General features: G+C 46.8%; 2 protein-coding genes across 6 annotated transcripts in view; one reads left to right on the top strand and one right to left on the bottom strand.

The window, feature by feature from the left end:
- The window catches only part of ITGA4 (integrin subunit alpha 4), a 79,334-nt gene that overhangs the window by 51,728 nt on the left and 10,772 nt on the right, over positions 1-16,834 (top strand). For both annotated transcript variants that reach the window (XM_077883278.1, XM_077883279.1), the window contains exons 17-22: positions 1,524-1,600; positions 11,584-11,734; positions 13,217-13,312; positions 14,004-14,083; positions 14,615-14,698; positions 16,648-16,738. In XM_077883278.1, coding sequence (XP_077739404.1) covers positions 1,524-1,600; positions 11,584-11,734; positions 13,217-13,312; positions 14,004-14,083; positions 14,615-14,698; positions 16,648-16,738 — 579 coding nt within the window. The remainder of the gene's footprint in view (positions 1-1,523; positions 1,601-11,583; positions 11,735-13,216; positions 13,313-14,003; positions 14,084-14,614; positions 14,699-16,647; positions 16,739-16,834) is intronic.
- The window catches only part of CERKL (CERK like autophagy regulator), a 129,086-nt gene continuing 117,116 nt past the window's right edge, over positions 4,865-16,834 (bottom strand). The window contains exon 14 of one of the 4 annotated variants that reach the window (XM_077883282.1): positions 4,865-5,126. In XM_077883282.1, coding sequence (XP_077739408.1) covers positions 5,101-5,126 — 26 coding nt within the window. In that variant the 3' untranslated portion in view covers positions 4,865-5,100. Of the gene's footprint in view, positions 5,127-9,091; positions 9,240-9,277; positions 9,430-16,834 lie in introns of those variants that run through there. The other 3 variants (XM_077883280.1, XM_077883283.1, XM_077883281.1) reach the window with 3 other exon arrangements.

Genomic DNA, 16,834 nt, shown 5'->3' with positions numbered 1-16,834 from the left:
GCAGTGTGTTCATTCCCACAAGTCCAGTTGTTTGCACCTTTACTGTACAGCAGCACAGAGGCCTAGTCAACAGGATGTTTGGGGGCATGGTAAAAATGTTCATTAAGGCATTTGCTAATGCCACGCAGACTGTAAAAGGCAGAAGCCAGGGGACACTCAAAGGGCTGGTTCGTCCTAACTGGTCTAGACCGATTGCTTCTAAGTCACTTGAAGGCATTTGAGCTTAGGATCCGTACTCTCTAGGCTAGAAGGCTGGGTCAGATGAACATCATAACTTAAGGCAAGTTTTCTCGATACCCTTATGAATATATGTATGGAAATCAGTGTTTTTGCTCTTCTTTTGAACTTTAGTTGTCAATATCAACTCTTCTTAAATATGTTTAGGTATGAAAAACACAATATTTGTAAATTCATAAGCCAAAACCTTAGTAATTTGTAGTTATATTAGAGCAAAATTCTACCTTTCGATTTTTAGAGCAACATGCTCTATGAGTAAGAGGGATAGAAAAAAATCATAGTAACCTAATTGTTTAGGGAAAGATTTACCCTACCCTCCTGCTTCACCAGGTCGAGGCAGTCTGTGGTCTGACCTGCTATTTGACAACATGCTAGTCACCGTCCATTAAATGAGCCTACCTCCTCCTCTGACTTTCTAGATTTAGCATCTCTCTCTTTTTACCTATTCTGCTCAGCTTCCTTTTTATCTCCATTCTTTTGTCTATCTATATGTCAGGTTTTCCCATGTCCCTTTTAGTATCTCTGGGTCCTATTATAATGCTCCAAGTTAAATAAATTCTGGAACCCTTAGGGTCAACTATCACTTAATTTTGTTCAATGTGTCCTCAAAGTAAAATGTCTAAATTTCTACTTTTATTTTTTAATTTTTTATTTATTTTGAAAGAGAGAGTGAGCAAGCAAGCATGAGCCGAGGGGTGGGGCAAAGGGAGAAGCAAACTCTATATTGAGTAGGGAGCTCAATATGGGGCTTGATCTCAAGACCCTGAGATCATGAGCTGAGCCAGAGGCAGTTGCTTAACTCTCTGAGCCACCCGGGTGACCCCATTTGTTGTTTCCAATTAATATAAGCTTATTGTCCTACCATCTGTGAAAAGTAAGTGCCATGTTTATTTGTAGTAAGTGGGATCAAATTGTAGCACCAGAAAAAAATGAGAGGAATTCAGCAGAGAACATTCTGGAAGCACGGGTTTTAAATATTTATCCAGAGTTTGATTAAACTCATTTTTTTCATAACAATTTTAAAAGAAACAATACTTTTTTTCCCCATTTAAAAATTTAGGCTTTAAATTTATCCACTGGAAGAATTAGTTCCTTTAGCCTTCCAGTTATCCTCTGAACCTGTGACTCATCCTCAAACTGAACTCTTTCAAAGGGACAGGATAAGGCATGATCAATTTTATTTATTTTTCTTATGTATCATAGATGTCTTATTCTTAACAAAACAAAACAGGAATACACCTACTTGTCGAACTAATGTAAAAAATACTGTCCTATTTTATTTTCAGATAAACTTTGCAAGATTTTGTGCCCATGAAAATTGTTCTGCTGATTTACAGGTTTCTGCAAGAATTGGATTTTTAAAGTAAGTGTCGTTTAGGGTTACTTGCCAAGGTGGGCAATGGGTGTGTGCTTGGGAGTTCCAAAGAGGGGAAAAAGTAAGAACTGCCCCTGGGGGATTAGCAGTGTTCAAAGAATTGAACAAGAACACGTCCTACTGAAAGAGGTGTAGGGATCTATGGATCCCTCACAGAACCTATATACTCAGAGGTGAGCACTTTTTGAAGAATGAGAATATGTGAGCCACCAGGGTTTTGTAAAGCGTGTTTTCATCTTTTACTGACCACTCAGAAGGTATTTTGGGATTTGGCTGCGCCTTGGGTTATCATTTTTGTAGTTATGTTTTAGACATTTGTAAATGCCTATTCATAGAGTTTTGGTGGCAAAATGAGCTCACGTTCACTAACATAATGCTTAGTGGTTGGTTTGGTTCTGTCATCCAAAAACTGATTACGTAAGTCAGACTGCTGTACGAAACAAAAGAAATCCCTAAACGTATAGGACACACTTGAAAGGGAATAGGGCACCTTGCTTGTCTCAATTCATGGAGGGGAAGTCATAAGAGGAGACACGCGTATCCGGCCTACCCGGGCCACGGTGAGAATCAGACAAACGTTAGTTGTTGTTACTACTTTGTCACGGGAGATAAACCACTGCAATTTCGTAGCATGTTTAAATAACCCGATTTTGAAATTGGTGTGCACGCTAGAGGGAAGATGTGAGAAGTGAGGACTGGAGAGCGAGAATCGGTCCTGAGGTTGAGGGCTGCTGTGTACAGGAAGCACAGGAGGTAGAGGAGGCATCAGTGACAGGACAGTGCGAACTGATTTTTGGGGAGGCGGGGACGACATAAAGGAGACAAGTTCAAACTGGGGCATGTTGAATTCGGTGGGATTTCTATACTCAGCTTTCCACTTGGAAATCTTGTTCAGGATCGTTTTTGGGAACTGTTTACACTTCAGTGATTTATGAGCATGGGGGGCAGGGGGCTGGGAGTAGGGAACATGTGGAAATGCGAACTTCAGAGAGAGGAGAACTAAGGATCAAATTGGGGAGGGGACAGTTTTATTTAAGGATTCTAACAAGGGACGCCTGGGAGGGGAGGGCTCAGCGGTTGACCGTCTGCCTTCAGCTCAGGTCGTGACTCAAGGGTCCCGGGATCAAGTCCCGCATCAGGCTCCCTGCATGGAGCCTGCTTCTCCCTCTCTCTGTGTCTCTGCCTCTCTCTCTGTCTCTCTCATGAATAAATAAATAAAATCTTTTTAAAAAAATCAAGATTCTAACAAGAATCTGGAGTCTCTGGGGGAAACTGAAAAAGGTATCCTCAGAGAAGTAAAGAAACCAGATCCATAGGGAAAGAGCCAGTGGAGAGGACAGAGAGGGGGACTGAATATTGTAAACTTCTGTAGAGAGAGACCAGACAGCCCAGTGCCTTGAGGAAAGGTCATGGGGATTGGCATTTAAACTGTGGCTGCTGGGTGAGAAAAGGATGTCCCTGGTGAGTTTTTAAGGTGGAGATTTCACTGCAGATGCAGCCAAGTAACAGTGTTTAAATGGAAGAAGAATATATGAGTTGGTTCAAACTTAAGAATTTTTATGTTTATTTTATGATGAAAGTTGTTATTTATTTAATCATGGGAAGACATGAACAAGTGTGAGGGTCAAAGTCAGAGGGGGTAAAAAAAAACAAAAAAAAAAAACCCAAAAACCTAAATTGATGAGCAAAATGTCCTTGAGTCCAGGGGGCACGTTTCAGACTCTACCTGGACTCTCCTCCGAGGCACCTGCAGGCTACTCCCTTCACCTTTTGCTTTGAAGCTCCACATTGCATTAGACTCTCTTCCCCTCCTACTTCCCTAGCTCTTCCTCAGTTGTCTTTTGAGGATCTTGATTTTGGGCTCCCTTGGCTTCCTAAACCCTTTCTCTCTCCCACTTTCTCACATGGTTCCCCACCCCGACCCCCACCATTTTCCCTGGACAAGCCTCCCCACAGCTGTGACCTCACCTGGCCTGTCTACACTGCTGATGCTCAGCCAAGTGTCTCAGAGCTTCACGCCCACACACCCGGCTGTCCATTAGACATGTCCTCCTGGGTGCCCAGCCACCGTCCACCAGGGACACAGCCAGTAGTCGCCGAAGCCAACAAGCTAGAGCTCAACCTGCATTATTCTCTTCCTTACCCCCCACATACAGTAAACCCCCTATGTTCTGTGATACTACCCCTGCAGGTGTACCTCATATCCATCATACTCCTCTCCGCCACAGTAGCTCCCAACCAGGTGCTCAGTATCCTACCTGGATCACCAAGCTTGCCCACTTTCTGGGCTTCTGGCTTCTGATTTTGCATTTATTCTAATCCCCCTACTGTGGTATTTTTCGAGGGTGAGCTTTCTAACGCTGATAACGTGCTCCATTGGCTCCTTAGAACTTACAACCTCAACCTAATGCTCTTTCTCAACCGTGCCCGGGGATTTTTTTTTCCATCAATGACAATACTTCTAGTCGTTTGGCCGTGCACACTTTCCTGAGCCTCTGTATCTTTTTGTTTCTCCTAATTACCTACCTGATTAACTCACATTTGTCTTATAAATCTCAGCTGTCTTTCTTTGTCTCCAGCTACACAAACCCCAGTCCTGCGACCCCGGTCCTACTGCACTTAGGCTCCCCATCCTTATTGTCTGTCTCCATGCTATGCCGTGAGCTGCAGCAAGACCGGTTTCTGTCTTTTCATCTGGGTGTTGACAGTGCCTGGAATGCTGTAGGTGACTAACGGTTGTTTGCTGGGAAGGGAACAAGGTCCTAAGGAAACGGCATACAATGGGGTCAGACCCAGCTGGAGGAGTCGCCTTGGAGAAGTTAAGTTCTCCTTACCTTGAGCTGAGAAACTATGAAAAGGTGCTTGGCATGGATTAAGAAAGCTCAATGTGGAAGGAGGAGAAAAACAGAGAGTTCGGGGATGGCCGGGATAAAAAGCAAGTGACTATATGGAAAGTGAGGGCTCTAAGGATGGATTTGGGAACTTGAAGGGAATGGGAAAAGATTCAAAATAGCTGTTACAATAAACGGAATAGGAATGAGTAAAAAGGTTGACAAACAGTGTTGAGTACCCTGCTGGGGTGGGATCACATATGGCAGAGAATAAATTAATTCTTTTCACTTAGGCAATGCCAGTATAGCCTTGAGCATCCACAGTTGAGGGCCAAGAAGCCCTAACCTATTTGATTTATAATTGGACTTTATACTGAAATTATCCAGATTGGCTGCTCAGAGAGTCCAAAAACAATGACTACTAACTACTTTGTACCCCAGCATGTAATGCGGTGCCTTTGTTGAGTTATGAGATGAATAATTTACAACCTTCCCATTCATGTATTTATTTTCTTCCTCGAGTGCTTCATTTTCTTGGTGTTTTTGCTGTCGCGGGCCTTTGATAAGCTCTCACCCACATGGCTCCTCTTCTTATCTGAGCTACAAATAAGTAGTGTTTTCGTTTTCTTAAATCAGGCACTCCCACTGTCCCTTTTGTCATCTTTCTCTGCAACTGCTCCAGCCTATGAAAAAAAAAAATGGGACATTGAAGTTTATATGAAAATCTTACTAAGAATGTTTCTTTCCTGAAGAATGAAAATACATCCTTAAATTAAGAGATGAAATCATGTAATGATTACTTTGTCTTCAGTGCATACTTTCTCACAATAAAATTACATTACCTACTTTACTTTTTTTTTTTTTTTTTTTTTTTTTTACTTTGAAGTGATAATATTTCTTGATGTCTGTGAAATCCATTATGGTTTTAAATGGCAGGTTAGGCGGTGTCTCTGAAAGTGTCATCTTTGAGTCACCTTCATGAGAATCACCTGAAATGTTTAATTAGAAATACAGTTTTCTAGGCCGCAAACCCCACCCCCCACCCCCAAGTCAGAACCTATGGGCACCAGGCCAAAAAAGCTCACTACTGATCAGGCTACGAGTCGTTTTTATCAAACTAAAATCTGGGAAGCAACGTGGTGGTGAAGAGTTTGAGAGCTGGAGTCAGGCTTTTGAGAAGTAGCCTTTTGAACTCCCTGAACCTCTTTCATTGATAAGAAGGTAAAATAGTACCTACTCTATGAGGTGGTTTTATTTATTTATTTATTTTTAAAGATTTTATTTATTTATTCATGAGAGACCCAGAGAGAGAGGCAGAGACACAGGCAGAGGGAGAAGCAGGCTCCCTGCAGGGAGCCCGACGGCGGGACTCGATCCCGGGACCTTGAGCCAAGGGCAGATGCTCAACCACTGAGCCACCCAGGCGCCCTGAGGTGGTTTTAAAGAAGAAAAAAAAAAAAAAAGTCATGCAAACTGGGTGCATAGCACAAAGCCTGAAATACATGAAGGTTCGTAAAAGTTATTTTTGAGAACATTGTTATTGGGATATGTGTAAACCATGATTTAAAAAAAAAAAAGTTTTACTTGGGCCTCGAGATGAAATACTGCCACTGAATCCTCTACATTTTCTGCATGTGTGCTGGTTATTTGTCTGGAGTTTAAAGTCTCTTTATGCCCCCAAGAAAGCCACCTACGGCCTGGGCCATGGTTTGCCGCTTTGTGAGGTTGGACGTGGCTCGAACGTCGGCATTAGGTGTAAGTCCCACATCTTTGGCGTCACCTAGGAGAGCCATCGGCTGTCTCTGTTAGGTAAAAGATACCTTGTTTGAGGAATTTCCAAGTGCAAACTCTTCTAATTAACCTTCAGGCCTGCAGTGAAGGGTACAGTCCATGAGACGACAGTCGGCCTGGCCTGGCCCACCCCGCCGGCACAGTAAGCGCCTGCGACCCTTTGCTCAACGCGCTCCTGCCCGTAACCCCCGGCACTAATGCGTCTGCGGGCCTCAGAGCTGCAAACCCGTGTAGGCAAGAGCATTGCTGGGAACTGCTGTGAGCGGCCGCCCCCGGCCCCCCGAGCCGCACGTGCGCACGTGAGGTTGCGGCCTCTTCCCGCCCGTCTGCAGCTCAGCACAACGAACCCTGGGCCCGCAGGCTCGCGCTGCAAGACGAGGATGAGCAAAGACAAGTAGCTGATGGAGATTGCAAATATACTAGCAAGGGTTAGCCATCACGCAGGCGCGTCCAAAACCAAGCCTTCCCCGTAGACGGCTGGGCTACGTGCCTCTACTTCCCTTCCGGCCCCCGGGCGTGTGTCTTGGGGTCCGTGGGGGAGGCTTTTCCTGAGCAAGCGCCTTCCTGTCAGGACTGTTTTCCACCGCAGGGGGCACCACCTGGTGAATCGTGACTTAGACGACAAAGGACCGTGATTATTTTTGCATAAAAAGCAGGAGGCGGCCGCAGGGTTCACGGGCAGCTTCCCAAACTGGACACGCGTGGTCACCTTTCCGGTTCTCTTGGCTTTTCCCCCACGGGCTCCCCAAGGCTTGAGCAGCATCGAGGTTCCCAACAAAAGAAGAGGGGCGAAGGCCAAAACCCGTGCCGCTGAGCGGCCGTCCAGCAAGGGGGTGGACCTTCACTCTGCGGAACAGGGCCTGGTCACACGCTCACCCCGGCCGGCCCGGCTGCAGGGCAGTGGGGTGCTCATGACTGTCGCAGCTCGGTCAGAACGCGGGGGGCTTCTCTTCTACATCGAGGGAGTCCTGCCTTCTGCCTAAACAATCTGGGGTTCTTCTAGCAGATTCGGGAGGTGCCCGTCGGGTAGACAGCGAGCAGTGCCCAGACTCTTCCACTCTCCTCTTTGGCTCCCCGCCGCCCCCCCAGAGCACGTCTATCAAAATTATGCATTTTTAAGACGGAGATGGTAGGAATCTATGCCTCACGGACGTCAGAGTCTTGAAAGATGAATTAGACGCTTGACACAGTAAAGCCTGCTAACTGCTAACTGTACGTCCCGGTCTCGGATCTTCGGCTCTCATCCTCGGGACCCCAGGGAGTCCGCCCTTATTCAAGTGCCATCTCCCCAAATGTCCGTCCCCTGACATGTTCTCGTCGATGAGAATTTTCTAGTGTTTTCTTTCTCCCTGAAGTCGGTAGCACAAAGAGGACGCAGGCTCAGGGGCCTGGAGGCCGCTTGCCACCGGCTCGTTTTCTGCCGGAGAGATGAAGCCTGCACCTTGACCTGCGACAGCAGGGACCCCTGGGGTTCTGTTGTTTGGCTCCGGCCTTTGGTTGAACGTGATTGTAGGCGGGGTGTCGCTGTGCTTAGGGCATGGAGTGGGGGATGTGGGGCTGCTGTGTTTAAGGCACAAGGGGGGGATGTGGGGTCACTGTGTTTAAGGCACAGGGGGGGACGTGGGGCCACTGTGTTTGGGACACAAGAGGGGGATGTGGGGCTGCTGTGTTTGGGGCACAAGGGGGGGACGTGGGGCCGCTGTGTTTGGGGCACAAGGGGGGGATGTGGGGCTGCTGTGTTTAGGCCACATGGGGGGGAGGACATGGGCCTGCTGTGTTTAGGGCACAGGGGGGGACGTGGGGCTGCTGTGCTTAGGCCACAACGGGGGATACATGGGGCTGTGGTGTTTAGGGCACAACAAGGGGAAGACGTGGGGCTGCGGTGTTTAGCCACAAGCGGGGGGGACGTGGGGCCGCTGTGTTTGGGGCACGAGCAAGAGTGACCCCAGGCGGGTTCCGCGCACAGTGGGGGGGAAGCTGGGCACCACGGAGCCGACTCCTCCACCCTGAGGCCGCGGCCCCCCTTGAGGATCATGGTTCCGTCAGCTCTGACCCTCCTTCCAGAAGAGAGCCACGTTCCCACGGCAGGGCTCAGGGGCTGGAGCCACCGTGTGCCCGCGTGTGCCCCGCCCTTCCCTGCGGGGGGGACAGTAACTGAAGGCAGGCGGCACAGGGCGTTTTTCTCATGCAGGTACCACGTTGTCTTGATCTGGGCACTGCTTTCATTTAGTGTATTCAGTTTGTAAAAATTCACGGAGCTGTGAATCTGAGGACGTGTGTGTTTTTCTGTATGTGCTATCTCGATAAGTAAGTGTAAAATAGGGGAAAAAAATCAGAAGAGGGGAAGAACTCTTAGGTATAGGTGGACTGTGCGGCTTCTTAGAGCTGTGCCGTTAGAAGTAGAAGGATGGGGAGAAGGGTCTGTAACGTGTTTGCACATTCTGCAGTTCATATAGTTCTCAAAAACCACTTCCAGGGGCGCCTGGGTGGCTCGGTCAGTTAAGCATCTGACTTCAGGTCAGGTGACCGTCTCAGGGTTCTGGGATGGAGCCCCGAGGGGAGCCTCCGTGCTCAGCGGGGAGCCTGCTTCTCTCTTTCTCTCTCTCTCTCTCGCTCCCTCCCCCCACACGTGCATGTTCGCTCTCAAATCTTTTTTTTTTTTTTAAGAATTTATTTATTCATGAGAGACACACAGAGAGAGGCAGAGATAAGGCCAAGGGAGAAGCAGGCTTCCTGCAGGGAGCCCGATGCGGAACTCAATCTGGGGCCCCAGGATCACGCCCTGAGCCAAAGGCACTCAGCCACTGAGCCCCCCAGGTGCCCCTCTAATAAATATATTTTAAAAAACAAACCATACTCTTCCCAGTGTTGATGTTGCCATAGATTTATTGGTCAATCCATTAGCTCAGTTGCCTCGAAAGTGTTAGGTTGTGCGATGGGGTACAGATCACGCGAAGGTAGTAGCAGTGGACGTTTACTTAACGAGACATTTGGAATCCATATACCTTCACGGAACAGAAAAACCTAGTTATAATTTGGTAGAATTTATACTGATATTGAGGAGGGGTAGCAGCTGGTGTCGTCGGGGAGAGCAGTGCCGAGTGCTAGGGCTTGGCTATGAGTATCAACTGGAAGAACTTGTGAGAACTTTTAACACCTCGCTGAGCCTTGTGCAAGCACAGATCAACCAGAGACCTGCGGAGGGGAAATGTCAAGGTCAGAGAGAGCGAGAGCTTGAGGTAGATACAGAACCAGGTGTTTGGACACCTGTTAGCAGGTGCGTGGCTGCAGCGAAGGACTGAGTTGTGCAGAGGAGGGTGAGGCCTCCCGTGCTGCGCTCGCACGTCAGCCCCCCGCCCCGATGGCACTGAAGGACATTCAGGCACGTGACAGGGTCGAGTTTGCTTCCTGGAGAGTGAGCCTCTCTGGCAGCGTGAGAAGGGGACTGGAGAAGGGCGACTTGGGGAACCCATTAAGGGTGTAATCCACGTTAAGTCGTGTTCCGTCATGCGGTGTTCCTATCTTCATGTTTACAAATAATCATCCTAAAATTATTAATAATAATGTTTACAAATAATCCTAAAATTAATAATGTTTACAAATAATAATAATCCTAAATGAGCATGGTAGGAAAGCAAGAAGCAACATGCCTTTGCTACCTTCAGGCAAAAGTGGTTCCCCTGCCTCGGTGTCCCAGAGCCCCTCACTCACAGCTCTTTCCCCTGGGTTTATAATATTTGTTTACACATCTGTCCTGTACTCCAGGGTGCGGATCTTTTAAACTATTAAACTATTTCTGTATCCGGGAGTAACAAATGTGATGATTATAGAGGAGCTTTCAGTCCCAGGCGGTCCGTCGTTCATGGGTCTTCAAGCAATGGTCCCAAGCATGCATTTTGGGTTTTTTTGTTTTGTTTTGTTTTTTTAAAGATTTTATTTATTTATTCATGAGAATACATAGAGATGAGAGAAAGAGGCAGAGACACAGGCAGAGGGAGAAGCAGGCTCTATACAGGGAGCCCGAAGTGGGACTCGATCCTGGGTCTGTCTCTAGGATCAGGCCCCGGGCTGCAGACGGTGCTCAAACCGCTGAGCCACCAGGGCTGCCCCACCAAGCATGCATTTTGAAACCTGTTCTTAAACTCTGTTCTCAAGCACCCTTTGTTTCCAATCAATTCACAAAATGACTATTAAATGCTGACTCCGCATTTAGCATTTCCGTAAATAGCTTATTCAGACACTAATCTTCGGTACAGATGTTGGTTAGAATGGTAGAGTGTAGACTGGAGGAAACCCTCTCAAGTGCCAGGTGAGTATTTGCCTTTCTTCCTGCTAGGATTAGCATCACCATGCTTTGTCTTGGGTCACATCCATCAGCTGTTGAACCAATGTTTCTAAATTTTAAATTGCTCACTATCTAAGAATGTCTGTCTTGAGGAAAAGCTTATATAGAATCGCTGTGTGAGTTTTCTTTGGGCTTTTCTCATCCTCTCACTGTAAGGAGGACGGGTGGTGCAGGCAGTTACCCGGAGGCCTTAGAACATTCCCGCCGTCGTGTTTCATACAGAAATGAATTGTGCAGAGGCACGTGCATGAGCCACGTCTTCAAAGTAGTAATTCTTGCTCTCCTGGGTGGTGGCTGAGGCTTCAAAATGCTGAAGCACCTCCTCCCACCTTGCAGACCTGGAGCCAGAGGCAGAACTGAGCGCTCCCTCCTCTGCTGGCTCTGCAGCAGCCTTCTCTTCCCGGTTCACAGGGTGGGGAAGTGCGGCCGCAGTTCCATTTGTGAATTTGGTCTGGTTACTGCACAGGTGCCCAGGCGGCCTTGGGCAGTGAGCTGCAGTGCAGCAGGTTGTGGTGGCCCCACTGCTGGGCATTGCAGTCCTTTCCCCGGGCTGCGCTCATGCCACCAGAACATCCTCTCTTTTGGTGGGAAGTCGTCTCTCTCGTCGCCTTTTCCCAGTTCTCCCCATTTCCCCCTTTGGTTCAGGCAGCAGCTGGTTTAAGGTTTTTTTTCAAGGGTAAAGAAAGAAAAAGCTCTGCGTTTAGAGAAATGCATGTGAAACAATGAGGAAAATAGGCTAAAATTATAGAAATGAAACAGGATTAACTTAATTATAACTAGTTAAAAATAACAAGTTTCCTGGGTCATAGCTGACTGAATTTATCTGAAACGTGAGAAATGGAGTTGTTTCTAAGATGAATTTGTATCCACTTGCATGGAGTCCTCGCCCCGTGGTATTTTTTCCAAATTGGTATTTTTTCCGAATTGGTATTTTATGTTGAGGATAAATGGGGAGATGAGATTTTTATTTCCCCAAAAAGAACTAACTATTGCTTAATTTTTAGGCCAAATGAAAATAAGACCTATGTTGCTGTTGGGAGCATGAAGACAGTGATGTTGAATGTGTCTTTGTTTAATGCTGGAGATGATGCATATGAAACGGCTCTGCACATCAGACTCCCCTCCGGCCTTTACTTCATTAAGATTTTAGATCTGGTAAGTATGGAAAACCAGAGTTCTGTGATACTATATTTATTCTTTTTTTTTTTTTTTATTGTAAATGGTATAGGGGTACCTGGTGGCTCAGTCTGTTAAACTTCTGCCTTTGGCTCAGGTCATGATCCCAGGATCCTGAGGTTGAGCCCAGCAATGGGGCTCCCTGCCTCTCTGCCCCTCCCTGCCCCCACACACGGGTGCCCACACATGCACGCACGCACGCACTCTCTCAATAAAAAAAATCTGTAAAAAAAAAAAAATGTAAATGGTATAATCCATTTCATTGATGTGAGGCCTAAATATTTGAGGTACATGCGGACTTACCACTCGAGTTTCCATTGATTTTTGAGACTTCCATGAATTCATGCTCCTCATCAAAATGACAAGTTGCTTGGTCCCTGAGTTCCAAAGAGTCCGCGTCCTGCTTCCAAATGTTCCAGTGGGAGAGACCCAGTTGTCCCAGGCAAGGTGCTTGGGTGCCGCTGCTTTCCTCACTGATAACCTCGTCTGGTGCCACCGTGCTGCTCAGTCTTGGCTGCGGTCCCTGAGCAAGCAATACCGCTCCTCCCAGCGGGGCTCCCCGAGTTACCGTTCTGCATTTTAGGTTCACATGCCCAGTCTCGTTCCCAAAGAACTTCCAGCCGAGACCTCACGCACATCAGTCTCCACGGATTCAGAAATCTTGGTGCCAACCGGGTCACAGGCAATTTGTCTTTCCCTACAAGAGTTTGAAGCACCTAGAGACCTTTTCTTACCACCTGGCCTCCGTCCTGAGCCCTTGAATCTATCCGCAAGGCAGCTTAATAAGGTCGATTTCAAAGAGAAGAGCCTCAGTCACTTTCTCCTTTGATGCCTGTCTTCTCCCTTAGCAATGTACTCCTCTCTCATCCAGAGACTCGCTCTTCAGGCCAAGGGGCATTTAGAGATGCTCTGACCTCTCCGGGGTATGTAACCCTTTCCTCTAGAGCACTGGGAGCCTATTTGCAATAGTCTGAAGGACTGAGGCACCTGTGTATGTAATATATATTATCTAGATCGATGGTGTATGTGGTACATCTATGGTGTATGTGTCTGCCTCTGTAGCATTTGTATGTACACGGTATTTCTATCTATACACCTACAGTCTATAGATACAGCGTGACGTGTATTTCCCTGAATATTTGAGAATATATATATATATACCCACATCCCATATATGTATATATATCCTATTGTGATGCCAGTTACTATAATTATATACCCTTATCACATTCTCACATCCCAGACAAAATGAGATAGGGACTTCGTGAGTTCCTGGCTTCATGATTTTTCCAGGACCTGGATCTTGAATTCAATAGGGAATACAAATGTGGATGAAAGCTTCAAGCCCAGGAATTATCCTGTGGAGGATTTGCAGGAGCGTTAAAAGCACTCCTAAACCTACGTTACGGACTTCTCCTTCCCTTCTTACCTAAAGCAGCTGTTCTCATTTTTTCCTTTTAGGAGGAGAAACAAATAAACTGCGAAGTAACAGACAGCTCTGGCTCAGTCAAACTTGACTGCAGCATTGGTTATATATACATGGATCGTCTCTCAAGGGTAAGCATTTAGCCTGAACAGTTTTTGCTTACTAACGTGGGCATAAAATATTTTCTGGGCTTCCCCCCCCCCCATTTATGCCACATGCAAATATATAATTTATTATGTATTTGCTTAGGGTAAGTAGCTAGGCGATGAATTAAAACTCCAACTGGGCTTGGGATCTTTGAGATTGTGTTTATATTCTTGGCAATGTTCACTGTAAAAAAAAAAAAAGTGGGGGCACATGTTTGTGTCAAGATGGGCATGTGAACGTGTCGATCAGAATCCTACTTCCCTGTCTCACCCTCCCCAACACTCCCCCTTCCCCTCTCCACCCCAGGTGGTCCTATCTGCCAGGCATGTTACCTCTGCTATACAAAAAGGTGTGACTGGCAAGAGTCCTCACTCAAGTTGTTAAAGCATCTCTAATTTTGTCAGTCTGGACCTGCCTGTCTTTACATCGAGAGGCGCCTTTGTCTCTGAGTGTCACTCACGGCAAAGGCTGGTGCTTTAAAATTGCCACAAACCCGACAGCTGCCCCCTTAGCTCGCTGCCTGAGTGAGGAGTAGTCTGTGCTTCTACAACATAGTCTCAAATATCTGCATTCCACAGAACACAAACAGTAAGGAAAACTTAAATTCAGGTGATTAAAAAAAATATTTTTTAGATTTTTTTTTTAAAGGGGCCTTTCCCTCTCTGTGCTTTACAGATGGATATCAGCTTTCTCCTGGATGTGAGCTCACTCAGCCAAGCCGAAGAGGATCTCAGCCTTACAGTGCATGCCACCTGGTATATCTCATCGTGAAAAAATAATGGGGCTAAAGGAGGTAGACCCCTGACTTTAGGGTGGGAGGACTTAGGGGAACCATGGAGCTGTGTTTCCATTGTCTGCAGGAGAAAACCTCTCTTGTGTGAGCAAAGAAACAACAACAAAAATCTCTAAACATTTTGGGGGCAAATAACACAGTCCGTCACGGGAGCACGTTTCTACCAACCCTGTCATAAACATTTCTTCCTACCACATCCACTTTGCCCCTACTCCCCAAGCCTTCAGTATACCGAACATGTGATTCGCTCTCTCTGAAGATGATTTTAAGATTTTATTTATTCATGAGACACACAGAGAGAGGCAGAGACACAGGCAGAGGGAGAAGCAGGTTCCCTGCAGGGAGCCCGATGCGGGACTCGATCCCGGGTCTCCAGGATCACCCCTGAGCCGAAGGCAGGTGCTCAACCGCTGAGCCACCCGGGCGTCCCTCTGAAGATGATTTTTGTGTTTGGGGGATTCTCACGGGGTGTGTGTTCTGTTTGCTTCTCTAGTGCAAATGAACGGGAAATGGACAACCTGAACAAAGTGACGTTAGCAATCCCTCTCAAGTATGAAGTCATGCTGTCTGTTCACGGGTAAGTAAATACTGAGGCCTCCTGTAAAGCTGAGAACCGATGTTCAAATTCTGTTGCTTATGTTAAATTGATCAAAAATATATTTAAAAACTTTTAAGGAGAGACCCGGGCTGTTTCTGGCCCTTACCACAGACCTCGGTGTTGCATTCCCTTGCTTAGCTGTTCGTTATTTTAATGCCCTCTCTGGTCGTTACTGAGACCTCAAGCTAGTACCCAGGTGGGATTTCTCACTGGAAAAGCTCCATAAGCCTCCAGCAGCTCACGCCCAGCCTGTCAGCCTATTCTGTGCAGACCAGGGCCCCAGAGCGGGGGGTGTGCAGTTGGCACGATCATGCTTTGTGGCTGCAGCAAGTGTCAAGTTCAAAGAAGCGGAAGCTTGGGCAAATCTCCTCTCCAGAACCCGCGTCTACCCGTGAGACAAATCGATTGAGATTCGAGGGAGCCAAGCTGCAAGATGTCCCTTGTCCACAAGCTCTTAGTCCCCGCGCATCATGGAGCGGCTCACCCCTAGCCCCGGAGCCAGCATTCACTGGGTGCCCACAACGTTAGTGATTGTTTACGTGGACCTGCCTCAGATTCAGGAAGGAAACGTGGGGAGAAAGATTTCAGGAGCATTAAGAAAACCACTAGTGATTCACTGGAAGTGATTCAGGCTAGGAGTCTTTGTTTAAAACCGTATTTTTAAAGGAACAGAAGCTAGGAGATACCGAACCAGTAGACTGATGAGCTTTTCCTGTTGCTCCTAAATATAAACCACCCCCAATGGTTTTTAACCACCCGCAGAGATGGCATATAATTATGTAAAAATAAAACGGTGTCTGCAACTGAAAGAACTGAGGATCACGTTTGCGAGATGAAACAAACAGGAGAGATAGAGAGGGGGCCGTTCAGGAGGGCAGAACCGAATGCATCACGGAGGAGGAGAGCAAAGCTGATGCCAGCTTTCTGGGTTTTGAAGCCTCATCTCACCTTTTCTTGACTTTTTTTTTAAAAAGATTTTATTTATTCATGAGAGACACACAGATGCAGAGACACAGGCAGAGAGAGGGAAGAGCAGGCTCCATGCAGGGAGCCCGATGCGGGACTCGATCCCAGGACCTCGGGATCACACCCTGAGCCAAAGGCAGATGCTCAACCACTGAGCCACCCAGGAAGCCCTTTTCTTGACTTTCTTAGGATGAGTGTCCTCCACACATAGCTTTGGGCGAGGAATGTTCTGCGGGTATGAAACTGCCTCAGTGTACAGCATTCCAATGTTTTGGTGTAACCCTCTCTTACTTTGCATTACTTCACGTTAGCTGCCAAATATGAGCAACTTGGTGGAGCTGGGACTCCCAAGAATAATACTTCTTACAGTTCACTGCTGTCTAATTACAGAGGAAGGAGTGACAACCCTATATTCTTAACAACAACAACAAAAGTTTCCTATACTCACTGACATTTGAACGGTTCCCCAGCCTTGGGGCTCAGTACAAATAGCGAGTGGGAACTGGATTATAGAAAGATGTAATTCAAAAATAGGTAACAAAAACCAAACAAAAATAGGTAACATAGATTGATCTATGGGAAGATATTGGAGCGGTAGGGAAAAGCTAAGAAATCATCTCCTCTTTGTCAAGTTTATATGCATCATTTGAGGACTGAGGGAAGGAATGGCCAGTGGACTGAACCAGGCAGTGCTGGGAGGACAGACCAAGGGTGTCAGTGGGAAGAGGGGCTGTCCCTCAAGTCCGAGCATGTGCCTTTCTGGTTTCATTACATTTCACTCAAGTTTGTATCTTAGCAAGAAATCTAAAATCTCCAGTGGTGCTTGGAAGTCCTCTGTAGCCTGGAACATCGTCTTAAGTAGCATTACTTAAGGGCTATGCAATAACCGCGCCTAGAGAGAAAGACTGTTTATAATAGCTCATCAAGGAAGACAAGTTAAACTTGAGTTTTCTTTCTTTCAGGTTTGTCAACCCAACCTCATTTATATATGGGCCAAAAGAAGAAAATGAGCCTGATACGTGCATGGCAGAGAAAATTAACTTCACTTTCCATGTAAGAAAAGTTGTTAATGGTATTTGTGGTGAGCTGCAAGCTTGTCATTGCTGCATTGCTCCAGAGGACGTCAGAGGCTGTGCCGCCCTGCCGCCT

The sequence above is a fragment of the Canis aureus genome, chromosome 34, assembly GCF_053574225.1.
Source record: "Canis aureus isolate CA01 chromosome 34, VMU_Caureus_v.1.0, whole genome shotgun sequence".
NCBI classification, from domain to species: domain Eukaryota; kingdom Metazoa; phylum Chordata; class Mammalia; order Carnivora; family Canidae; genus Canis; species Canis aureus.
Note: the sequence above shows the minus strand (reverse complement) of the source record. Positions and strands in the feature narration are given on the sequence as shown.